General features: G+C 40.1%; 1 protein-coding gene across 1 annotated transcript; it reads right to left on the bottom strand.

Annotated features, from left to right (window-relative positions):
• Positions 1 to 1,732: 1,732 nt before the first annotated feature.
• Positions 1,733 to 16,244, bottom strand: SLC25A46 (solute carrier family 25 member 46). The gene is made up of 8 exons (XM_017812725.1): positions 15,891 to 16,244; positions 14,192 to 14,234; positions 11,829 to 11,886; positions 11,265 to 11,342; positions 10,504 to 10,604; positions 7,368 to 7,424; positions 6,866 to 6,923; positions 1,733 to 3,963 (listed from the first exon to the last, which is right to left on the bottom strand). Exons 1-8 carry the CDS (start codon positions 16,138 to 16,140, stop codon positions 3,385 to 3,387), a joined length of 1,224 nt encoding a protein of 407 aa, XP_017668214.1. The 5' UTR covers positions 16,141 to 16,244; the 3' UTR covers positions 1,733 to 3,384.
• Between the last annotated feature and the right edge of the window lie 10,462 nt (positions 16,245 to 26,706).

Genomic DNA, 26,706 nt, shown 5'->3' on the forward strand with positions numbered 1-26,706 from the left:
ACAGGTTGCCCAGGGAAGTGGTCACAGCATCAAGCCTGACAGAGTTCAAGAAGTGTTTGGACAATACTCTCGGGCACATGGTGTGATTTTTGGAGCTGTCCTGTGCATCATTAGGAGTTGGACTTTGATGACTCTTGGGCTGGGTACCTTCCAACTCAGGATATTCTATGATTCTGCAGGCATATATACACTGAATGACCATATCAGAGGAATATCTCACATATACTTGCTTTGAACATGCAGCTAAATTCAGAGAAGGTAATAAAAGCACATAATTTTGAGTCTTACAAATTCTGCATAAATCTGTAAAACCCACTGCACATGTCTGTCACGTTATGACAGACAGAACCCAGACCTAGATCCACTCGTGTGCCCCAAACTGTATCTGCTAAAAAGAATGAACATAGCTGGAATGTTGCAGAAGAAAAAGAGCACTGGCACCAATACTAGATCTAAAAGCACTGTTGTAACACAACTAAAAGCCAAGCATGACCTCTAATGCAGTGCATGAAATAACACAGGCAGATAATTGCCTGTTTCCAGCAGGCCTTGTAGCTCAGTTTCCTGCCTGGCCTGTTGTCAGTTATGGACATGAACGTTTTCATTTTAAGAAATGTGGATAAGAAGGAAAGTAATTCTTCACTGGAGGGAAGACACTGGAGGCTGTCTTTCTTCAGTAACATTTACCTTCCTGAAATCAGCTGTCTTCTTTATAGATTAAAAAAAATAAAAGTAGCAAGAAAAACAAGGTACAAAAAAGTAGTTTTTTGTATCTGGAAGAAGAAATACATAAGAATTTTTCATACTCCAGGGCAAGGTACTTTCTACAGTAATTCTGTATTTTGTAATTTTCAGTGGTACATCTCGCTAAAGCCACCTATTGATCACTTGGGAGCTAAAAATGGAGTACTTAGACTTATGATCCACATGAAAAATAGAAACATATTAACAGTACTCTTATGATTTAAAAGGTTAAAAATATTTTTTCAGCCCACATTGACTGACATTTTTGCATGGGCAAAAAAACCAGCAACTCTGGACAAAGAGTATTACTTCTTTTGGAAGATAAAAAAAGTATATATGAAGAATCTAAACATGTTCCTTCTAACTGATGGGAAGAGGACCAAAAAAGAACAGCCCAAAGCAAATGTTTTTTCCAACATGGAACAGCTACTCTACATTGACAGCATTCTTTCTCACCCTGCTTAAAGTTACAGATCTGATTCTATAGAGTAGAACTGTAAAACTCCCAGCAATGAAAACGAGTGTTTGACACAGTATTACAGCACAGTATCCAGTGCTATTTTGAGAAGTCATCTTCCCCCTTGCAGAATATACAAAGGCATCTCCTCCATTTCATATGGCAAAATGCCCTAAAATTTTATTCCTATAAAAGCATTATTGCTCAATTTCACAGATACATCTGCCAAGTGCTGGTCTCCAACATGCACTTAGTTATTTCCTCAAGGCATCTGTGATGGAATAGTTAGCGTCAGTTGAACTGAACACCTTGGAAAAAGTCAGTTTTATGTATTAAAAGTTGGATTTTAAAACTTGACTGGACAAGGGCCTGCACAATCTGGACTGAAGTCAATGTTGTCCCTGCTTAGAGCAGGAATTTGGACTAGATGACTTGCTGAGGTCCCCTCCAGTCTGGATGATTCTCTGACATGGCTTTCTTGATATTCAAGGAAATTTTAAAAGAAACCAACCCAGGAATTTAATATTTTATCCAAGCTCTTGCATGTAGTTTAATTCAACATATTCTTGCACTTAGGAAAGTTAAGGAACTTGAAAAAGCCACTTTGAAGTCTATACAGTAAAACATAACACACAAATCAGGAATCCTTTACATGCCTCTTTGGTGAATTACTTTATAATACAGTGAATTCTCATTTTATTTCATACGCTATACACTAAATTTGCAATTAACAATATTTCAAAACAAACCAGTTTCTGAGTTCACTATACTTTCCATTTCAACACTTATGCATTTAAAATACATGAAATTAGATTAATAATAAAGTAGACCTGATTTAAAGTCAGAACTTATGAACAGCAATATCTTTGCATTATTTTGCCATGACTACTTTCCATAAGTGATAACTACACAATGATTTATGATTAAAATGCAGATCAATTTACAGCATTCACAAAAACAGACTTGCCACATGAATGAGAAAAAAGCAACAGCCTCTCATATAATTTAAAAGTGACTTTCCACATGCTTGTTTCATTTGCTGAAAACCATCTCTCTCCCTCCTCCCCTCGATATTTAGTGATGAAACCAAGGACTGAGTTATTTAGAATGATCAGAAATCATTTTCAGGCTGAGTCTGAAGGGGAAGAGGGCAAAAATTATACATTTCAGTGGTTCGCTTGCACATAAACAGACTTAACTCTGCTCTGCAAAATATTTAATCTAGCAGAGACTTTAAATGAAGGACATCAGTGCTAAATAGTAAACAGATGATTTTACACAGAACTCTGATCTAAAAAAAGAGAAACTCTAGAAAAAGTCAATTGTTTTTTTAAGCTTTCTGTACACTTTGAACACCACTACTACTATACACATTTGTAAGATTATTTTACTTTCATATGAAGTAGCAGTGAAACTAAACCCTGAAGTTATCAGTGGAAAGTCAACTGCAAATGGCACTTACACATGCACACATCAGTTTCCAATTTGCTTTATTCACGCACCTTAGTCATTGTAAGCCTTGCAAGCAAACTGCAAGACAGTCAAATTTGCATTCGGTGCAACTTTGCCCAAAATCCATTTTTCATTGTTTTCATAAAAAGCAAAAGATTCCCTAAGTCATCTTCTGCCATGCTGCAGCAAAATAAGTAGTCTATGTTCCTGTAAATTATGACATTTAAGTCTACTTAAGTTACTTTTACAGTTTCTATTTAACTCGCAGTTTCATTAACGGCGACATTGGAAACATTTTTAAAAGACAAGTAAAGCCATCAGTCCCCCACTTGGAAGTTCTTACAACTTAAGAAAATAAATTCCTTTGAACTGGCTAACAGTCCATATTAAATATCAGATGTGATGCTTATAAAGCAGATATTAACAGATATTAACAACTCATATCCATATCAGTCAGTGAACTGGTGAAAGATATTCTCACTGCAATCACATTTGAAATCTGATCCCCTTTTATGACTGCATATGATGTACTCAATTTGTGTCTATCACTTTTAAACAGTACTTTTTTAATTACACTTCGGAAACTATATCCCCATTTTTAAAACAAGTTGTTTTACAGTGTAAGGAGAATCCATTGAGTGGATTCTTCAAAGTTCATTTTCTAAGCCATTTTAAACAACTAGGCTAGCAAGTCAATCATGACCACTTTGCTAGATCCAGACCTGGGCAGATTAAGAAACGTTTTGAAGCACTGTTGAGTAAATAATTTTGGTAAGCTGTAAAACAGCCACATGCAAGGTATACTGTACTATAACTGCTCCAAATCCTTTATAAAAACCTTGCATTCCTTCTTCCCGTTTTATAGTATTTATGCAGTCTTTCATTCCCTCATACTGAGTATTGATTGGAAGCACTTCATAGCCAAGGTCTGTATTGTCAATTATTGTGCGCGTCCCTTGAATATGAAGGCGGTGTAAAACTGTTTCCAGTGGGTAAAGCATGACATCAGCACAAAGGCTGGCAGCAAAGCTAGCAATCAGTTCTGGGAAATACGCATCCAGCATGCTTTGCACAGAAGTGGAGCTCTCAGTTGGAAGGTTGTGGGAATTACCCCTTTTCAGAACAAACAAAACAAGCTTCTGGACGATGGAACTGATGACGTAGTGAAGAACTCCATGTACAGCAGTTGGGAAAGTCAGGACCATCAGAGGGAGGAGGCGCTTGCTATGGGGCACTCCCAGGCCTACAACTCTGCCAATTCCTTCTTTCACGCAGTCCAGGATGCCAGGATTATCTCGAATTATTTCACTCTACAAGCATAAAGAAGTAGTTACAACTCGTGCTGACCACTTCAGAACCATCCTGACATCCACTCTGATACTTCATCACTGATGAACTTTTTAACAGTTAAGCATTTGCATGCCACATGTCCACACAGCTGTATAAATAAAAATCCTTTGCTATAACACTCTTGAGAGCATTCAGTTAATTCATTCTTTTAAAAAAATGAACCCATCTTGAAGAGGTTTTTTTTTTAATGTATACTGCAGTTGTGTTTCTATCAAAGAAACTCAACCTTCAGCTGACTGTTGAAAGCATCAGTCTGCAAAAGGTCATGAACTTGGAACGACTAGTTCTGGAGCAGAATGCAAGAAAGTATTTATCTAATTCAAAATTCCTTTACTTTAAGGACTATGACTATAATCTCTGAACTTGACTGTACATAGTAAAGACTTCTATAACTAGAGTTGAAAGGTCATTTTTAATATGAATTTAATAGGCTCAGCTTTCCATGTTTCCATTGCATTATATGCATTGAAAACAGTATTCTTTACCCATGCTGTCTGTTAGTAAAGAGAAAATTATCTTGTTCATGTAGCTGAACTAAAAATCTATAGTTATTTACTCTGTTACATTCCATCTATGAGTGCAGGATTAAGCTATAAACATTGTTTCCCCTTCTAATGCTTATACAAACTCTAGTATTTTTTCATGTGGTTTACATCTGAAATTCAAGATTTGGGTGCTCTCCTGAGTGCCCAAGTCTCTGAGTCCATGTGGGCTGTGTCCTGACCTCATGCTGGGACAGACCACCAAAATATTCCTCAGCATTCTGAGGAAGGACTAAACAGCCTGCAAAGCCTTCATGGTCACTAATGCACAAGAGAGAAACCAATTAAAAAACCTGAGAACATACCGTTGTTTCAGACTCTAAATGCAAATTAAGCATCACAACCTCTCCTGACTCTTTTTCTTCCCGACATTGCTGGTCATTGCACTTCAAAACCGTTCCTGCTTAGTCAAATAACGCCACCGTGAGGTTTGAGGAGTTAATGACAAAAGCAGTAATGTAGCAGCTCCGAATGTCTACCATTTACAGCTATTTTGATAAAATGTATTTACCTGGAGAATCGTCAAATACTGTTGAACAGTATGGCTTATCAGAATTAAGACAATCAAAGTCAATATAAACCTCTTAGTAGCAAATCCCACAATCTTTACAACTTTTCTAGTTTGTTACTGGTCATTGTCCTCATGCAGTACAGGGATATAATGTAAAACTGGCCAGCCAAGTTCCTCCCCTCCACTAATTAATAAAGCTTAAATAAAATCTCCACAAATGCTCTCTTTACAGAGAGGATCGCCAGTCTAAAAGGCTGGAAGAGATGCTGATTTGCCTTTTGATTGTTTTCCTACTAAGCTGCTTTCTAGCAAAGAAACTTTACACTCACTTTGCAAGCAGAAGACAGGCTCTAAATCACGTTCTCTTTTATCATTTATTGGTAAATAACTACCCATGTCCAACAACAGAGATAAAATAACATCCTTTCCAACAAAAATACAAGCAGTAAGATACACAAATGTAACATTCCATTCTGTGGCCTGCTATGAACTCAAGGGACATTGCCAGTGTTCTGCCACTGTTTCTAGTTCCAGAATTATGGCATGTTCAGGGTAGAGCCATTCCCCAGTAATTAAGGGAGTCTGAGTTCCAACAGCTTTCCATTATGAGACCAGCTAAGTATCCCAAGTCTTCCACAAATGCGATCCCCTCAGGCTGCATTTTTAAAATAATTCAAGAGGAGACAGGGTTTCCTAAATACAGATTAACTTTAGAGAAAGAAAGTTTGTTGCTGGAAGTCTCTCTAAGCCTCTCTCTGCATAGACATTTAATCTCACCTGTCCTGATAATCCACAATGTAGCCAGTTCAGATAGATAAGCTCTCCTAGTACCTTCTGGCTCATTTAAGCTTGGATCTTCTGCACAGAGCAGAATCCTGCCCCTTAAGAGTCCAGGCCAGTAAAGTACATGCTGAAACTGAGAAACTGTAGAAGTCAGCCTTCTCCACAGAAAAAGCGCCATTTTGGAGACATACCCCAGCAAACAGTCTTGACAGTACTTACAACTTGTTCATGCCATGAATGAAAATTATTTTGATGACTGAATGACACAACATTGACTGTCCAGCATCGTCTGCACGAGAGCTCACTTTACAGAGAGAGTTCCACTGGCTACACAAAGATACTAGCATGTTAGTTAAGTGCAACTCATTATACAGAGATCTGTGGCAGAATTACCCTGGACCACTTGTGCACAGCTAAACCCTGCCTCTTCTCCAGAAAGAGCTGCAACACTTCCGGGAAAGGCAGTCTGCAATACACTGCTATAGGTTACTCTGTAAGATAAGCTGTATCCTAACTGACAGGTCCAGATACTAATTTTCATGGCTAAGGAAGAACTAGATGAAAACTTAGAAGTGGATTAAATAAAAGCGGTCCTGAAAGAGTAGTGGTCAGTATTTCATCAAAAAATCCAACTGAATTACTAGAAAAACTTCATAGTTGTTATAGAGTGGTGGAGGGGGGTAGGAGATCACTGCAATGACTTGCTTATGAAGTCTTTTCAAAACTTCACGAGAAAACTCCTAGAACATATAGATGTAACATGTCCTTATTTCATACATAATATATGCCAACTATCTATATTAAATGTTCTTTCTAATTCTAGATTGAGAGTTAAGATAGTCCCCTAATATACCCTTCACAGTAAACATTTTTTATCTCAGTTAATAAATAAGTTATAACAGCCTCAAGCAAAACAAATGCAATCACTGCAACAAACTTGAATTCAAAGATTTACTTCTCTGCATAATCTAATCTATAAACAGAATAGCAGGATCTTGTTAATTGTTGTAAATATACGTAAATTACCTGTACAGTTTCAATCAGGCTCGCAGAATAAAAAGGCATTGCTATCACGTGCGTTAAACTGTAGAAATCAACAAGATAACAATTAAGGTCATGACAATTACTCTAATTTCAGCCAAACAGGCACATGAAAGTTGATAAAATTAGCAACCAAATTATTCCTAAGAGAAAGTTAACAAAGCATGACTCAATTACTCAATTACTAAAACACACATCAATAAGTTGAGATAAACTTCAGTCAGAAGTTCTGCTAAATTCTATTTCCATGTGATCAGACTGATTCAGTTCTAATTAGAAAGATTAGAAGAATCTAATCTTTTAAATCGGTCCAGTTCTAGACAGGCATAGGGATCTGTGAAAGTGGTGTATGCAATCTAGATTGTTCAAAAAATCAATTTGAAAATTTGTCAAGTAACCATAGCTGCAGACTAAACTAATATACATTTAGTAGTTTTTTTAATCTTTAGATAATTAGAGATAAGGTTGTAACACCTGCTATACTTACCCTTTGAGTAAAAGATGTCCACCTATCTGCTTGAAGTTCCATTTATGTGAAAGCTCCCTAAAAAGAAAAGTATTTACCACAATATGAATAAGAACATATAATTCTCAAGCATTTCTCCCATGGGTGTCAATATCCAGTTTTCATTCTGGCGTTCTACTATTGGTTTATGTTGCAGGATTTCTCATATTGGAAAGACAGAGCAAAACATTTAATAAATCATGCTTAACTTCTAGAACTTATTCAGGTCTGTCAGACATTTGATCAAAAAAGGTTTCAGCTATTAATTAATAAGGTGTGTGTAGCTCTCACAGCAACTGGTTTTAGTCTTTTGCATTTATTTTGCATTCTTATACACTAACTCAAAGCAATTTCAGGGAATACTGGATTTTAAAATCTCAATACTTTTCCTTTATCAACACAGAATTTTTACTATGTTTTGGTTCAGCTATGCCTTTCTGTTCTTTAAGGTTATGTTTACCCTGCTGTTTCTTTCCTGAAAACTTAAATCTCATTCTGACACAGTTAGACAGGAACAAGAGATCAAGCTAGAAGTTGCATAGTAATTCTGTACAGATGTAACTCAAGCTTTTTGACTTATGACCAGTCCATAGCATATCCTGATAAAATAAAACCTGACTAACACAAAGGTGACATGAAAACCATTCCCTTAAAGTAGTAGCTTTACATACTTCAAAATATGGACAGCAAATGTTTCTATTCCACTTGACAGCAAATGTAAACCCACCTAGCTCAAGAAAACTTAAATACCACATGTACTTACCATGCATATGGTAAATAGTCCAGCTATGAGGTAAAGATACTTCTGTCTCAAGTGTTGGGCACACTAGACTTAGCATTTTTAATAACAAGGTATAAAGTGTTCATCTTCCATTCTTGTCCAGGAATTGCACCTAGCCACTGCCTGCAGTCACAACAACTCCAAACCAGGAAAGGCAACTCTTTACTCTTTCTCAAGAATTTTGTGCTACAGTACCTATCACTTTCCTAAACATCGTAACAGAGGATTATCTTTGCCATTATATATTTCAGACACTTGGATCATATTCACTGACCCATCATACTTAAATGATGTGGAAAATTAAACCACCCAAACTAAGCTTAACCTGTCAATCCACTCAGTACAACTGTCCCTGCAGTGGAAGAACAATTACAGAATGAGTTTGTCTAGTACAGAACCACATTCACATCCATTTCTCGACCCCTCTCCTAAAACAGGGGTATTCTTTTATGATACCATGATATAGAATTGGAATTGACATTTCACTTCCCTGTGTCCTTTGGATCCTGATAATGTGGTTAAATAACCTTTTAAATCAGATTGCTGTAAGCAATAAACCTTTACCTCCACGTGACAGCCCAAATATGCCACCACTAAAAAGGAAGAGAGAACACTCAGTAGAAAATTAGCATGGGGTGGTGCACGAACAAGACAACCATTTTAGTCAGATCACTTCCCTAGTGCAGTTCCTTTCCTGACCGTTCACATACTGTGTTGGCACAAAGATGGGAGTAGCACTGAGGAAGGAATCAGCTGGTTCCAGAAGAAAAATGTGCTTCTTTTGGCAGCACCACCAACTGCTGAACAACTGGCCCACAAGAAGAAAATTGCTACTCTCATTTAGCAGAAATCAGAACTATGAAAATATAAACAATCGATTGAGTGTGAACTTAAGCATACCCTACAGCTGTATTTAAAAACTAGAACAAGCCACATTCAGAGGAAAGTGTATGCCTGGGAATTTCAGTTACATATGAGACAGAGCTGACCAAAAACCTTAAATACACACACCACCCAATTTAAGTAGGAAATGCTTTTATTAATCCTTTTGAGCCTGCAAAGACTTACTTTTATTAGTATAGATGTATTCATCATAAGAGTAGTTCAATTCAGCCTACCTACAGTTCTTGTCTTTAAAACCAGGTTAGTTTCCATGTCCCTTAAATGCTTGGTCTCTGTCCACATATTCAAAACAGGCATTTGTCTCTTCTGAAACCTAACATGATTCTCAAGTTCACTGCTCCATTCAAAATTAAACCATAAACCCCACTACTTGCCTGTCTCCCAATATATTTTCGAAGACAGGTCTTCATCATTCTATTGGCTTCCACTTGTTCCCTGCAGCTTATGTAAAGCACCTTTTTCTAACTTTTGATGAACTCAGTCTTGCATTACCCTACTTTACTTTACTTATATTACTTTATAAAATAAACACACAACCTACTTACTCTTAATGTATCTGCAACAAAACTGATAGTAGATATTATTACAGTTGTCAGCCCTTACTGTTAGCTCTGAATCATTATAAAACAAAATAAAAAGTCTTCAAAACAAAATTCTTTATTGGTTTTGTACCTCAAAGCAGAAAGACATCACGATATTTCACCATAATTCTGGAGTTATAGTAAAGCATAAATTAGAGTCATAAATCAAACTAAAAGATATTACTAAACTTCTAGAGCAGCAGATGGACTCAGTGACGTAGAATGGTGAACACTTCTTTAAATTAAGTCAGCCATTTTTAGTTGTAGCCCCTTCATTATGAGAACATTGAACAAAGTACATGTATTTGTTGGTAAAGGAGGACAGAAGACAAAGCTGCCAGTCACATGGGCTCTTATTTACCATGTCTTCTCATTCACTAATGCAGGCCATTCTGTTCTCTCACCTACCAAAAACAGTGCAAATGTCCAGCAAAATGCCAGTGCTAGCTTTTTAGCTGTGCAAGTTGTCTGTATTTAGATTAATGAGACCTGGCATTTCTACCTTAAGTATGGTACTTGCTAGTACCACACAATACCAACCAAAATACAACAAGAAATTTATTCTTTTATTACAGTCAAATAACACCAAAGACTGATTTGCTACAGTATTTCTATACTCAGACCAGTAAGCAGACATGCCTAACATACAAAGCTCCCAGAAAGAGTCTCCCAGTATTTATGGATTACAAAGTTGCCTTTGCCAAGACAAGCACACCGTGCTTGGAAACACTTAATCAATGTCTGACTGTTCTCATGAAGTAACATATTTCAGACATGCTTACATTTCTAAAACTTTGAATACAGGTCAACAATTGATAATAAATTTGTAAAGCAATAAAAATCCCATGCATACCTCGGCAAAGGTGTAAATTCACTGATGATGCCTTCTGTTCCCAGGGTTATGCCCTGAACAATGAAAGTGCTGCCCATTCCTTTCCAGAGAGCTCTTGGACCCTGTGTTTTGAAATACGCAATATAAAACTCAAAAAACTTACTAATTATTTTAAAATTTCAGCAAATTTGTACCATGCAAGGCTACAATCTACTGCTCAACTTTATCACCAAATTCAGGTGATAAAATACTTTTCAACTCTAAAGAAACATTTGCTTTTCAGTAATTTCAAAGAGTTGTTAACAATTCTGGAGGTGTCTCTCTCCCTGTTAATACTTGGTACTATAAACTTAACGCCATTTACTATGGACAACAATGACCTTGAGATATTAAAAATCCATAAGAAATTCAGAAAGTCTTTTCTTACTGCCTTCTCATCTGAGTTTCAGGATTGTCATTCCCATGCAGAACTGGAAATTAATTCCATATTATCATTGAAAGTAGTTGCTTAGATATTATTATTATCCACATAAAGATTAATCATCTTTTAGAATACTAATGAAAAAAAATTAAGTTTCAGGGACCTTTTGTTTTCTGCAACATCTACAAATTGTCCCCACTAAGTACTATACTTCTTAAAAAAATGACTTACAATGATCTTCTTGAAACATTTCTGCAAATAATAAACCCTTATAATGGCCATGTTTTTAAACAACAAATACATAAAGACTTACAGATTTCAACGTACACTGCTCAGATACAGCCTGTCACCAAATACTGACCTGTGTCTTATTGATGCAGTACATAATATTGACAATAGTAAATGGAGTGAGATGGTAATTCCGAGCATGATAATTAACCTGTTAAAAATACAAGCAGTAGCAGTTTTAGTAACACACTTGTAGATGGTACAATTCTGAAGAATAAAAGCATTTGCAGTGTAAGACCTTTATCTCTGTAAAGGTCAGCTAAAAATATGAATAAATTCTCACTGAAATTTAGGGAAACAGGCAGAACTTTTAAGTATTTGTACGGTGAAAATGTAAACAATAACGGAAGCATAAATCAGAAACTATTAAAGAAAGTATTCTGCTTGTAATTGGGGGATCTGGAAGTTGCTCTGCAGACTGCAAAACACTTGGTGTAATTCACTTTCACTGTCCAAAAAATGATTAAGGATTTTCAAGATGAGCTAAATCTCAGAATGGAAAACATGTATTCTACAAATAAAAACAAGTTAATGTAGCAGTGTCTCCCTAAAAACTGTGACGCTTATTTCTCTATTTTCATAACGGTATGGAAGTACACAGGAGCTCTGACTGGAAGAGGTAACGTAGAAGACATACCTGACACTGACGACGTAGAACAATGCAGGGATGTGCCAACACATTTTCTGTAAATAGGCTTTCAAAGAAAATTGTATTTAATGCATGAGAAGCCACTATAAATTTCTTAGAAAGATAAGGCTTGTTATTTTTCTCTAACAACATTAGATCAATACTTGGAAAAACCGCGTAATATCTAGTGAACTAATGGGGCATTTTTGATGGCTGCCTGATATCCTGCCAATACTACAAAAGGAACCAGTTACAAAAAAAACTGACACTTGCGTTCACTATGAAAAAGCCACATATATATGTAGTATGAATGTATTTTGATAGGCAAAATACCAAACCAAATTTCTTAAGCTCTCCCTCCTCAAAGCATCAGAGAACAAAATAGGCCAGAGCCACAATTATAAAAGGATTAGTTTCTAGGTTTATGTTCATTCTGCTTACCACATTATTAATCAAGACTCTCCTTAGCAGGGCTAGAGGACTGGTAATAACAGCTGACTGTTTTTTCATCGAAAACACTATTGCCCAAAACTAACTCTTCCACTGCTCCCAGAAGCTGTACTTCAATTACAATTTAATAGAAAAGTTCTTTCACTTTCAAAGTAGGATTCCTGGTTGCAGCTATGCAGAGAAACTATTCATTCCATCTCAGGTTGCCTGAGTGATCAGAGTACTTACCCGTATGTCGTTCAAACCTGGGATATGGATTAGAAAAGCAAAACATCCAGGATTTTTCTAAATATCCCAAGTAACAGCTACAAGATCATCTGGGGTAAGTTTCTTACAAACAAGTACTAACTGGCACAGAAAAGCACTGAAAGCACTGACCCTGCAGTTTCGTAACTATTAAGCTACTTAGTAGTTTGCTTACACCAAAAGAGGTAAAATCTTCCCTGTACTTCAGCTGGTATCTACTCAGCCTTCCCTGTAGCCAACTCAACTAACCTCACAAAAACTGCATGTTCATTTTAGTGGAATGTGGAAAACTGTCATGCTTAATTACATCAAAACCTACAGATCACAACATATCTCTGCTCCTGAATGAGATCGTGTTCCTGCCCTATAGCTCCATTCCTGAGCTGGTAGCATCCTGAGATCTCCTGCTAGATAAGGTTGGAAAGAAATCAAACTCCTCTTTACACATTTTGAGAGATTAGTTCTTCCTCTTCCACTCCATTTAACAAATGAAAAGCTTATCAAGGAGCAAGCTTGAATGCGCAAGCTGAGCCACTGCAAGGAAAGCAATGGAAGAAGAGGGATAAACAGTTCCATGGAAGGGGATGATCCAATTTCAGCAACTCATTACTCGACAAAAATGGTCATTCCTAGTCCTCCCTCTTTATCCCTTCCCCCTCTGGTCCCATCAACTGGTGTCTGCTGGTTTACAGAGCTAGTCAACTCCCAGGTATATCAACCTAACTGAAATAGGAAAAAATAATCCTGCTCTTTCACTGACTCTGTTTCAGTGAGTCAAACAGGTTAAAGAGGTTCTGATTGGCATCAAGGGTCATAACTAAGGGACAGGAGCAGGACAGGCTGGTGGTCAAGAGAAAAAAAAAAGGTCCTCCTCTTGAAGTAAAAGTACACTGTATGAACCTGAACTGACATAGCTTCCCGTGTTGGTCCAGAACTGAGTAACTGGCAGAAGTATTCTCATACTCTGAAGAGAGAAGCGCTTTTCTCTGAGAAGTATCACATTCAGGTCAACAAGGAGTTAAACCTTTTTTTAATTCTAACTTTTCCAAGACAAAAAAAGAAAACTCCCACCCTTTCACAAACTGCATTAGTACTTTGACCAAGGAAAATCTAATCAGGTGAGTATGACTCAGAAGGCATCCTACAAAAAACCCTCAGCTTATCATCATCCTTACACCTGACAGTTAAACCTCTGAAAATGTTAAATATTTTAAAGTCCACCATTGTCTCAAAAACATTATCAATGATCAGTGTCACCACAATAAGGAATAAAATCAGACCACTTGGCTGGATGAACATGATGATCCCATGATATTTTGTTAACATACTTGAAGACTTTTTCATCTTGTTAGAAAATATTTGCATTACCTAAAAGTAGTAACTAAAGTGGTAGATGTGAAAAAAGTTCTCTGATGTTACTTTCAGATTGCTCAGACAGGGTACTCATGTCCTGGGCACAACTTATGAAAAACTGTTTCTTGCATTCATTGATGATTTAGTATTTTTAAGCAACAGTTAAAGAGAACAGAAAACTAAATGGATTCTGGGTATTAGGTTTCTACAGGTACTTCAACTGCTGAAGTCTACTAGCATAAAACACAATACAAAAGTATACGTAGGGTTTGTAAGACAAATAAGAGTTTTACTACTTCACTGTCAGTGAATACAACTCTTACCTTGCAAGGCCAATTCCAAAGCCTGCAAATCTGTTCAACTGTTCTGGAAAAAAAAAAAATTTAAAAAACCCAGCTGTGCTAATCATATAACAGAAGAAAATGCCCTGCACAGGATCTGAAAAACTAATTTCATTCTGTACTTGCTTCAGAAAATTACAAGCACTAAACCACAACATTTATGGCAGCTCAGCAACAGAGAATATAAAAAATTTATTTCCCCAGGGATATTTGCACTTTGGACTGCATTTGAGTTTGTACATGCTTTTATACATAAAATTATGGTTGTCTCACAGGGAAAAAAAAAAGAAAGTGAGCACTAAAACAGAGAATATTTAAAAAAAATTCTAACTCAAACCAGTTACTGAAAAAGTTAACATATGTGGCAGTTTACAGTAACTCTGAATTTAGATATCTAAGGTGAAAATAATGCTAAAACCAAAAGAGTAAAAAGGAGTCAATTTGCGAAAAATAACACAAAAAAGCCATGGATGAAGTAACAAACATCAACACAAAGCAAATTTTCAAGCCAGTTGTTCATCTCCACGAACAATTTTGTCCTTTGCAAAAATCTAGTTACTGGAGAACTGTTAAAATTGCAACAAGAGCTCCTTGAACTCATTAGTCCAACTCTGTTGTCTGCTACCAGGCAGACATTTGCACATGGGAATTACCACAAGAGATTTTAAAAAGAGCATAAGAACTGTAAAGGCAACTGAAAATTGATGTTCAGCCCTACAATTTTCAGGGTGCAAGCAGTCTGAAAGCATGGATAAAGCCAGTAACTGTGTGGAACTCCACACAGATGTGGCAGCCCTCCCAAGAGCAATGGTAAGAGTCTCCATCTGCAGCAGCTGCATTCAGTGATTACAGCCACTCCTCATCAGTCCCCCAAAATGCAGAATGAACATACTCTTCATAAGGAGATAGGAGGAAAAAAAAAGGCAGTGTCCAAGTACATCAGAATACTTAAAACAGTGCTTTAACCAGTGCTTGCATGGATGAAAAGCCCAGCTAAGGGTTGTACTCATTGTAAGACCTGAATAAAATGCACTACAGGTTAAAAAAACCCACTTGTCTACTAATGTAACTCAATTTCAGATAAATTAATATTTCATGAAACTTAGATACTCGAGTATCCTTTTAATTAAAAAGGACAACGTCCAGTAGCATTAATACAGTTTTTCTTAATTCATCTCCATTCCATTAAGACCTAAAACGATACTTCGGTTCTGAGGGTTTCTGCTGGAAAAGACTTGAACGCAGATGCTTCCTTAAATCCTGCCAGTCCCACAGTTCCTTCGCTATCAAGAGTGGAGGGTGGTTTATGTCATCAGCTCGTTCTCAGCCTAACAAGCTGCACGAACACAGCCTGAAACACCAACACTGCCTAAAAGAAACACCCGAGGCCAGGAGGCACTTCCTGCCTTCACAAAAGGCGGAGTATTCCTGCAGGATGTTGTTTACATGGGGCTCAACCGGCAGCTGCGGGGGTGGCGCGTCCTGCCACTCCCAAAACCCACGGGAACTACGTGGTGCTGGGGCGCAACAACCGATCGTGGAGCAGTTCTTCTTCTAAAGGACTTTTTTTTTCCCTTGTGCACCGCCAGCACATAGGAGCGCACAGCCCGGGGCCGCCGCCCGCCCGCCCTCACCCGGCTCACGGGGGGCCGAAGCTCAGTCCGGCCGGGCCCTCCCTTACCGGCGCCCGGGCCGCCCGCCCCGAGATTGGGCTCCTCGTTGGGGCCGGCGCCGCCCAGGGGGGTCCCGGCCCCGTACGGCGGCGTCTTCTCGCCCCAGTGCAGGTTGCGGCTGCCGGGGATGTCGGGCGGGGTGGTCACCCAGTGGCCCAGCTCCGACCCGCAGAAGGGCCTGGCGCCCGGGCCCGGCTCCTCGCGGCCGCCCCCGCGGTAGCCCAGGCCGTCGAAGCCGTCGGGGCGCCGCGGGTGCATGGCTGGGGGATGGCTGAAGGGGCGGGGAGGGACCGGGAGAGAACCGGGAAAGGACCGGGCGGGGGCCGTGCTCGGGGCCGGCACCGGACCCGGACCCGCCGCCCAGACTGGCACTTCCGGCCGCGCTGAGGCCGAGCGCGTGACCCCCAGGAGGCGGGGCCGGCGGCGCTGGACCAGTAGCGACGCTCCGCTTGCCCGTCTCTGGGCGGGGCGTCCGGTCCGGAGTGAGGGCTGGCGAGGGCGCCCTCTGGCGGTATGGAGGACCCTCCGACAATGTGGGGAATTCTGTGCCAGCACCGTTCCCGGCCTTCCCCCTGCCGAGCGCTCTCCGTGTAGAACCCGTGCGAAAGAACAGGATGTGGCTGCAGAAGGGAGTCCGTGCCACAAGACAGGGCAGCTCTTTCTCGGGGACAAACATCCTCTTTGCCATCCCTGGGGATGCACACAACGCAGTAAGGTGGAAGCACAGGAGTGAGGTGGAGAAGTTGGCGTGGACTGGAGAAGGGGATAAAGACCATCATGAAGCCCTGTGACCCATTTTCAGAAAGGTCTGAAAGAGCAGTCTGCACATGATAAGTGGTTTGCATGAAAAGCAAAAAACCCATCTTCGGGGTGGGAAAACATCCATGAGAAGGTATCCACCAAGGTATCCATCAGACCAAAACAGCTGGATTTTGTCAGATACATAAGTAAACCCTTAGGCAGAAGTCAAAAAAGACAGCCTGGGGTTTCCAGTGTCTGCTGGCAGTCTGGACTTGGATCTGTGACATTCTTCTGCTGTCCATCTCCACAGCTCCCTGAATCACCCAAAGGAAGCTGGAAGGTGTCCCAGACTCCTGGATTTCTCCCTCACACTGGGAGCTGACATCCAGCATGTCTGTGCTGTCACTGGCTGGTGCTTGCTCATCAATACCCATCAAGGGTGATCTGGGCAAAAGAGACAAGTCTGGAAGTTAAGTGGGTCTTTCAGGGTTTGTTTTTCCACACAGCTGACTTGAAGGTGGGGTGGCTGGATAATCCTTTGCTGCCCATGCAGTAACAGCTCCACTTCAGCCTTCTATTGTCCATAATGTGTCACTCAATCAGTCACCAAAACTCATCTATTTGTTTCATTCCTCCTGGTTAGCTGAGCGTTTATGAACACATTGAGCTGTTTTTCCTGTGAACTGGCATGAGAAGGCAAAATACTCACCAACACTACTCCCAAGCCCAGTAGGTAGCCTTGCAGGCTGGTCCTGTGGATTCAGGAGAGCAGCAACTGGGAGTATTTCCCTCCTCCCTGGGATCAGCTGCTCCTCAACACATTCAGTGTTGTCTTTGGAACAGCGTTTGGAGACTAAGAGATGCTCATTGTCTCTGATGTCTGAAAATCCAAGGCAGAACACCTGGAGAATTAGATATACCTTCAAATCGTGAGAATGACACCAAATTGTATCAAAACCAGGAAAAAGGGCAAAGCCAATATATGATACTGTGTACGCTGCATTAATGCAGTTTTAATGGTTTTGACAACAGAGTACCAAATTCTGTAATTGCTTGTTACAGGATTAATACATGCAAAGCCACGGATAAACAAAGTTCAGAATCGGTTCTTCAGCTGAGTTGAAGAAACATGTGCGAAATGGGAATCAGACCTAAAGCAATGAAAAGATTCTCGTTGGTTTAAGTGGTTACTGGAATAAGGCTACCTAATACTAAGTGGTATAATCCTGGGGGCTTATGATTGTATCAGTTTGACCTGGATTTCTTGCCAAGTCCCAGCTGTTCCCTCCCCCCTCCCACTCTTTCAAGTGAGGAAAAAAAAATGAACCACAGAAAAACCAAAAGAAGCCCAAACAAAACGGGATTTATCAAAAATACATATTTACAATTATCTATAGAATTTGAATATATTGTACATACAACAGGGAGCTCCTGAGGGGAAAAAAGGGAAAAGGGGAGGGGGGAAAACAGGGATAAAAAAACCCCTAAAACAAATATCCTACAAATATACACCGTTAATAGAGAGCTAGTGAATAAATAAAAAAAAATGAATTAAATACTTCCCTGAACAAGACAGCAGAACCGTGCGAAGCACCAACCAACTCTCCACACCTCCTGGAGGGACCGGAGATAACGGGAGGTCTAAACAAACAGACCTTGGCCCATACAAGCAAAGACTGTCTGCAGAGAGACCTGTCGCCTTCAGCCACCAGAAGAGAGAAGAGAGCGAGCTCTCTTATCTGCACCTTATTTATGTGTTGTGTTACGCTAAAGGATGATATGGAATACTTCCTTAGATTTCTGACCCCTGTTGCTAAGGAAGGCCTAAAAAATCCAAAAGCCAATCCACTACAGTGATGAGAAAAGTGCATTAAAGGACTCAAAGAACGTCTCTGATCAAGATTTGAATTTAGATTCATTTTAATTCATCAACACAACAACAGAGATGTGCATATGTGTACATGGGGTGTGCATCCTCCCTGCTCCTCCTCGGGCATCCATGTAATCTGAGAAATGCTCATTAGGCCTGTCTGTGATGAACAGCACCTGGAGTAAGCTCCTCTTGGGATTATCAGAAACACTGCCTACTCCCAGGGACTAGTGCTGTCTAACAAGCTCCTGCTTTTTAAGGAACAGCCTTGGAAACTTATTTTTCCTGCCTGAATAACAAACCAAGCAGAATAGAATTTTTTCAAAGAAAGTTACTAACCCAAATTGCAGGCAGGATGGAAAATTATTACGGTTAAAGCCTGCTGTCTTGCTAGTACTTTAGATTCGTAAGCTAGGCCTGCAAGTAAATTACTGTTGTGCTATAGTAAATTCTATATGAATCTTTAGTTAAATTGTTTAACTTAAGCTATCACTTAAGTGCTGTTAAGTGACCTTTAGGCCTAAACTGTTGGTCAAGTCTGGGGCGCAGTTTAGCAAAGAGGTCTGAACCTTGTGACTCAACAGGAAGGTCTTCCTTATTCCCTTCTGTCCTTACCTTTCCTATCCTTCCCCCCACCCCCTCAGCCTCCACATAGATGATTTTTTGATTGATTTTGGGGTTAGATTGATTGATTTTAGGTTTCAGTTTGCCCCTTCTCTTTGTGCTTTAACCATCTAATAAGTAGTAGAGGGAACCTTGCCGACAAACTTTGTCTTGCTCTCGCTTTTACATTAGACCTGCTTTTGCTGATACCTTTGCTGTAATTTTTAAAGCGACCTTAAAACAAACACTCGTTTACCATAGTACAGCAAGAAAAATGAAATCAGGGGAAAAAAAATGAAGTTTTTTTGGGTAACATAGCTGCATTTTGTCATCAACATATCAGAATTCTCCTTGTGTTTGAAGACATGCCTACACACACACACACACACACACACGTGAATCAATATATGGGCACAGCAATAGGTATCTCTTATTGCCAATATGGGCTCAGGTTCCACGTGGTCTGAGCAGCACCACCCTGTGACACACTTATGAAACACTCTGTGGTGTCACACACCTGTGTATTAACACTGTGCTTGCCAAGAGGGGACACAGCTTCTGGGGTTTGCACTGGCCACAAGAGCCACTGACACTGACCCAAATCATTCTGTTTGCAGTTACTTCAGCATCACCCTGTTTCATTTCCACTTAATTGAAACACAAATCCAGCTGTCAATTGGCCCCCAGAGCACCAGTCCAGGAAGTTGCTGGGAACTGGGCTGAAGATCTGGTCATTTTAGTTGGTTTTGGAAGGACTGCTTCTGTCATTATGGGTACCCTGCTGGTGTACGAACTCTTGTTATCATTAAAATCTCACCAGGGGTGAGACTAATCTGTCTTCCTTGCTGAGGCTGAGGAGAAATACAGAAGGAAAGCAAGCTGTCTGTGTCATCAGTGAGGTAATGACACAGAGTTTTTGAAGTTTAAGGGCTGATGTCAGTTGAGACTCTGAGAAATAGATGGGGAAACTACATGGAAATACTGTTAGGCAGGCTTCTTACCAGACTCTCCATCTATTAAAAAAGGGGGTGCATACACTCTCCTGCACATCTGTCCTTTTGGAATATGCCATCAACTCTCCATGAATAGTAAATAATAGTGGTAACAGCAAGTAATGCAATGCGTGACAGAAAGGAGGCTGTGGTTGATGACAGAGCAAAGGGCAGAGATCTGTGGGTTAAACTTACCTGTGACAAGGTAATGAATCTGTTTAGTTTCAATCTGAAATGCCTGATGTAATTTTCAGTTTCTTGGGATTTCTACTCCTTTCAAAACAAAGTCAGCCCTCCTGTTTCATGGGCTTTTTGGCCTGATACCAGCAACTAAGCAGGTGAAAATAAAGATGACTACTGCCATATTCCCTGGTACCATTAACTCCCCAAAAGGTCATGTTTTCTGTCACCACTTCCAGGGGGCACTGTGAGACAGTGCAAATGCTCAAACATGGACAGAAAGTGCTAAGCATAGGCACGTAGTGTTAAATCCTGACAATTTGGGTGCTTTGGTTGCCACAGAGCATCCTGCTGGGCCCATCAGTTCAGAATGACACAGGTACTGCTGTAGGCCTATTGTCACATCTGCTCCTGTGGGTGGTTTGTCTATGCGAAGGTGTCTGAAGTGCCACCTTGGCGTTGCTGAGATTTCCTTGCTCTGACACAGTTCTTGGGTTTTCATCATCATATGTCCTTGTGTGGGATGAACAGAAGAGATCCCGGGGCAAGGAGAACACTTAGAACCTCAGAAAGATACTTGGGTGTGGAAGTTGGTACACTTCCAATAGCACTGGCAGGGATATTTCACTATGTTATTTCCACTTGTTAGTATGTTCTTGTGGCGGTGCTGAGGACAGACAGGAGCTCACAATCTGTGAAAACAAGTGACAGGTGGACAAAAAGCATGACAATAGAGTTGCCAAGATGAATGAAGTGCCTTAGGAAATCCTCTGTTACATGTTATTTATTTAAGTAATTTATTTATTTCTTTTATATTAATGTTTTAGTTTTCATACAGTGCTTAGTGTTTTATAGCTGTTAACTAGCTATCCTTGCAGGTTGTCAAATGTGATCACCTCCCCGTTAGGAACTTGAAAGCTGTCAGAAAGGTTAAGCCTTCTCCAAGTCTCACAAGGAGACAATAAAAGATTTCCAGTAAGGTTAAAAGAAAAAAACTTCATTCCTCTCTGGCCTGCTTTCAGGGTCCAAATGTGCATAGATTTTTGCAGTAGCCATCTCTATTTATCTTGTGCTTTCTCTTTCTTAGGTATAGAATTGAATCAGCTACTTAAACTACACATGCGTTTCCTTTACAGACATGAGTTACCAAACCAGATTCTGATCTTGTCCAGCTACAGGTGCCCAGGATCACTCCATACCCTGTGAGCTTTGGTGGCCATTACGCAAAATTTTGTCTGCTTCTTCTCTTCAGCATCCCACGCCAGCCAGCTGCTCCAGAGCTGGGATACTGGCTGCTCCTCAAAATAAGCCCTTCCCAGAGGGTTACCTTGACCTGGGGTAATTTTGTGTGCAGTCTTGACCTCTTCTTGCACACTGCATGTCCCCGTTGCAGAGTCCACATTGCTCCTGTACCACACATACCTACCACATACCCCCACTTTCTCCAACCCCCAACCCTACCCCACTGCCTGTATCCATTCTCCACCCTTGCCATGGAGAGGGAAATCCCTGGTCCCACCTGCCATTCTGCCCTTTCACAGCACAGCCAACATCTGAGCTAAAAAAAAACAACAAAAAACCCCCCAACCCCAAAACCAATTTAAAGCAGTCTGGGTCATACTGTGTTAACAAGATTGGTTTCTTTGGTTTGTGCAGAAGGGATGCTGATGGCTCATAGCCATCTCATACAAAATTCCCAGTTCTCCATCTGCAATTTCTAACACAGCCCTTTTCCACCTGTGCAACCCTTCTGCTCTGGTCTCTTTATTCAGGCAGTCTGAGTCTATTTAGAGAAACCCTGAAAGTAGGGTTTCTCTACACACAAGAAGCTTATCAAACTATGTGAGTGTGTTCAGAGGAGAGTGACCATGAAGGTAAAAGATCTCAAGGGCCAGACTTATAAGGAGCAATTGAGACCACTTTGCTTGTTCAGCTTGGAAAAGAGCAGCTTGAGAGGTTATCCAATTGTTTCCTCAAGGAGGGTGGCAGCCGAGGAAGTTCAGGTTGGACATTAGGAAAAGGTTCTTCATTGAGAGTGTGGTTGGGAACTGAAACAGGCTCACCAGGGAAGTGGTCATGGCATTGAGCCTGGCCGAGTTCAGGAAGCATCTGGGTAATACTCTTAGTCATCTGGTTTAGATTTAGGTAATCTTGGAAGGAGGACGGACCTGGATTTAGTGATCCTTATGGGTCCCTTCCAACTTGAGATATTCTACGATTATATGATGACAAATTACAAAGCAATTATTAATTAATATGCAGAGAATATGCAGCTTTTGTAACAAGCTTCTAGGTGAAGCATTAATATGTTCTCCACCATGAGCAGGTCTGAAATGCTCTGTGAAAACCAAACTTCTTGGGTGCAGAAGTTTGGCCTGTTTGTTAGGAGGAAGGTTTCACTGGGAAAGAGAGGTTAATGTACATGGTTTTATGTTTCATTGAAACTTGCCTTCCCCCTTCATGTGAAAGATATGTGAGACTGCCTCACAGGGATAAAGCAACCATGAAATCCACTCTCCCTCTCCCAAGATCTGTGCAGTTTACTGCATCCCATGCTTTCCTGCTGCTCAGTCTACGTACATGCTAGACTATTTGAAGCATCCCTATCAAAAGAAATAACTCTCTTAGAGAGTACCAAGTGGAAAGTGAAAATTTGACTCTGCTGAAAGAATATGGAGAAGCTTGTCTTTATAACCACTCACTCAGAAAGTCCCTCTTCTCTGAAATTCTGTTTCCTTCAGCTGTTTATGAAGGTTCGCTCTGGCAAGTAGCAGGAGTTATGTGAGTCCTCAGCAGTAGAAATATCAGCCTTTCTGAAGAGTGGTTCAGAGGAGTCAGAAAGCTTTGAACAATGTTTGTTTGTGCTAATATAGTCTGGTTTAGGGTTTAAGTGAGGAGATTATGAATTACCTTGTTCTAAACCACAATGGAATTTGCTGCATGAGATGAGATGTCTCTTAATGAACTGTCTTGGGAAAGTTTTGTGGATGTCCTGTTACTCTTATTGTCCTGTTATTCTTTCCACATTCAAAGTCAGGCAGTGACTTCCACCACAGCTTGTTCTCCCAACAGACAGAAGCAATGAGGGCACAACATGGGTAATTTATACCAAGAATAGTTTCTCCATATTCACAGCCAAAGGAGAAGAAATCTGGATAACTTATGTGACAAAGATATGCACACATCTTCTCCAGCTTGCAGTGTTTTTGTGGCAAGAAACTTTCTGAAGCTGTACAATATTTCATGTTTATTTACAGTGAGGCATGTACTGATTATTATAGACTTTTAAATTCAATCAACAGGAGTACTAAAATTGTACTCGAGAAAAATGCCTTTTGCTGAAGTTTAATAGTAGTTCTATTAGGGAAAAATCAATGCCAAACAAAGGAACTCTCAGTGTCAGCCTTATCTAAATTTGTTTGATCATGCTGTAACATATATTTGAAAAGCACTTTCAAGTTGTACAAGGACAGTAAAGGTTAAGTATCAGCAACAATGGACAAATGCAGCTGGTAACATCATAGATAGTTAACAATATATTATGGGTGTCATACTCTTCCAAAGTCATTACTGCAGTTTTGTCTTCAAGACACTGTGGTGAGTTTGTAACAGGTCTGACACAAAATGTCACCAAAAAGAAAAAAGAGAAACTAAAATTCTGAATGTGATGACGGAAGCTCTCGCAAACTGGTATTATTTTCCAAATCAATAGAAGAAAGCAAAGGATAAAATTTTTGCTGGCTTTATTTCTTACTGAATTAGTCACAGCCAAGGCTCCAACTAGGAAAAAAAAATTAAAAAAAAGTGTCAACACACTGAAATGAAAGGAAACAAGCAGATAGCAGCCTCAGAGATAATGGTAGAGAGGCTACTGGCCTTTTCAAAATAATCAGTCTTCCACCATAGTGGTTACCTTGCTGGAATGGTAGGTATGGACCGGCTTTTTCTGGACCCAATGAGGACATTGAAGTCAAAGTGAAATTAGTTGCTTAAAATGCCTAGCGCCTCTGTCCTTGCCTCTTGTCATAACATGAATGAGATGCTTTATAAATCTTTGATTCACTCATAGTTTCATATTCATTTTTACTATAAGTGCCATCCACGTTTCCACAATCCACAGCAAACCAGTCCTGAATAATGAGATTTGAAAGCAGGTCTATAAGGAGTGATGAATCTATTTCGTCCCTCTCTAAGAATGGCTTCCCACGCAGAGGAGTGAAGGAATACAGCAGAACTTCTCCCAGACTGCTGGTCATCCTTTTCCTTGGGCTTTGTATAATTCTCTGGGTCCCTGAAGTGGCTCCTGCTCCTACAGGCACACTGTGGAAGCACGTCACACCTGGTGCTTTGCAAAGGGAAAACCCACAGAAAGCAGAATATGCATGGACAGGAATGGATTCCCTGCAGATCTCCCTGCTGCCTAAGCCTTTCCAACCCTTCCTCAATGGTTAAATGCTTCCTACATCAGTTTGCTCTCTCACCACATTTAACTGTTACCCACTTTCCCACTCACCATTTCCTGCCCACCTGGCCTCCAGTCTGCCAGCATTGCTGGTCACCAAGACATCACATCTTTTCTTCTGCCAGAACCTTGGCCATGGGAACAAGCCCAATAGCTCACATGCAGGGGAAAGAGGACTCACTGTGGCTGGATGTCTGCTGTAGGCACTTGCTTCCTTGCCTAGTAGAGGTTTGGTGGAATATACTGCAGTGTGATGTAGTGTCGAACAACACAACACCTGTGCCACCAGCTTCGGTGCTGCTCACTGCTTCTGTGATTGTGTCCCAAAAGCACCATGAGGGGAAGTCCAGACCATGACCCTTCTGCCACTCTATGCTAAGTGTGGGGAAGGACTAACTGCATCAACACAGGTACATTTGGTATCCAAGTTTTCTCCCCTTACTGTTCCTGCCTTATCCAAATGATAACTCCTAAGTCAGTCTTTGGCTACTTCCCTTTCTGTTTCTTCATAGAGGTAGAGCAGGCTTAGTTCCCCTGCTTTCTCAAGCTGTCTCCTTTTGGTGGCTGCAGTTCAGCAGCAGAAGCTGATTCATATGCTTGCTTCCTTCTCTGACATCATGTAAAGCCCACCTGAAACCTTAGCTTCAAGTTACGCCTCTGAGCTTTGGGAGGCATTTAAGCATCATTACTTCTGCTTTTCCTACCATTAATAATCTGATTTTTCTAATCAGTTTAGGATGGAGAATGATTTCCTTTATGCGTTAAATAGGTTTTAAATGCTATTATCATAATAAGAAACCTAAACCTAGTGATTAAGGCAAATAAATTCCTTTAGTAGTTGTTTTTAATCTCACAGCCCTGACCACTGAATGCCTGCAAACACTCCCCATGTCATGAAAAACGCTTGTGTCCAAACTGCAGATGTATTTGGACAGCGTGGGGGTGTGTATCACCCATTTTCTTGTCTTACCAACATTCATCACAGCAAGTTGTGATGTAAATGAAATAAGGACAAGACAAAAATAAAATAAAAATTTAGATATTTTAGTGTGACTTTGCAAAATTGTAACTGCTTAAAAGAAGGTGCTGCCCAAATTGTGGGCAATTAAGATAAAGCTAGCTTACGTAAACAAAAGGGACTGTCAGGGAAAGTGGGAAGAACTTTCAGCACGTAGCATTGCAAGTGAGATAAAGGAGGGGTGGGGGAAACCTAAGCTGTTTGAAAAGATAAAACTTTATGTAACTACTTTATAATAAGAAGAATAGGGATTAGGCAACCCAATGTCTATTTAGATAAGGTAGACTTCATAAAGAGTGTTTATGATGGATAATTTTTGAAACTCAGTCCTTCCAAATGTGTAAAAAGCTGTTGTGTTTCTTTTCTCAGCAGAAAGCATAGGGGGCCCGAAACCCCTCTGCATCCCCCAGCTGTAATAAAAGTGTGCTTTACATATTTAAGGATTTCTTTGAATCATAAATGGCTAATTATTTTCTCAATTAACTAGGTGGCCACCCTATGGCCAATGAACAGGCTTTTGAAGTGTGCTATTCATTGTGCAGCCTCTGGCCAACATAGGACAGCTCTGAGTCTGTGGTAACCTTACCATAATGTTCATTCTGTGTGTGATAGCTAAAACCCCTGTAAGCCTAAGTAGCTTAAAACCTTTGAAGTGTCAAAAACTTGTATAGTGGTTATTTATGTTACTACCTTCTTCTGTTAGTTCTAATTTTAAAATGGTGACATCCATGCATTTATGGTGTCTTGACACTATAATGAGTTGCCTAGTCAGAGAACTAGAGGGAGCTAAGAATTCTCTGGAGAAACTCTCCAAAATCTGTCAGCTTGCTGATCTAAATAATTTTTCTTTCTGTTAACAAAGAAAGATGGTATAACAGAACAACAGTTTCAACATATAATTTATATTAATACAATATAATTTCTCCCCTCCCCCCCTCAAATCATACTATGGCTTTTC

The sequence above is a fragment of the Lepidothrix coronata genome, unplaced genomic scaffold, assembly GCF_001604755.1.
Source record: "Lepidothrix coronata isolate B3197 unplaced genomic scaffold, Lepidothrix_coronata-1.0 Scaffold37, whole genome shotgun sequence".
Classification (NCBI taxonomy): domain Eukaryota; kingdom Metazoa; phylum Chordata; class Aves; order Passeriformes; family Pipridae; genus Lepidothrix; species Lepidothrix coronata.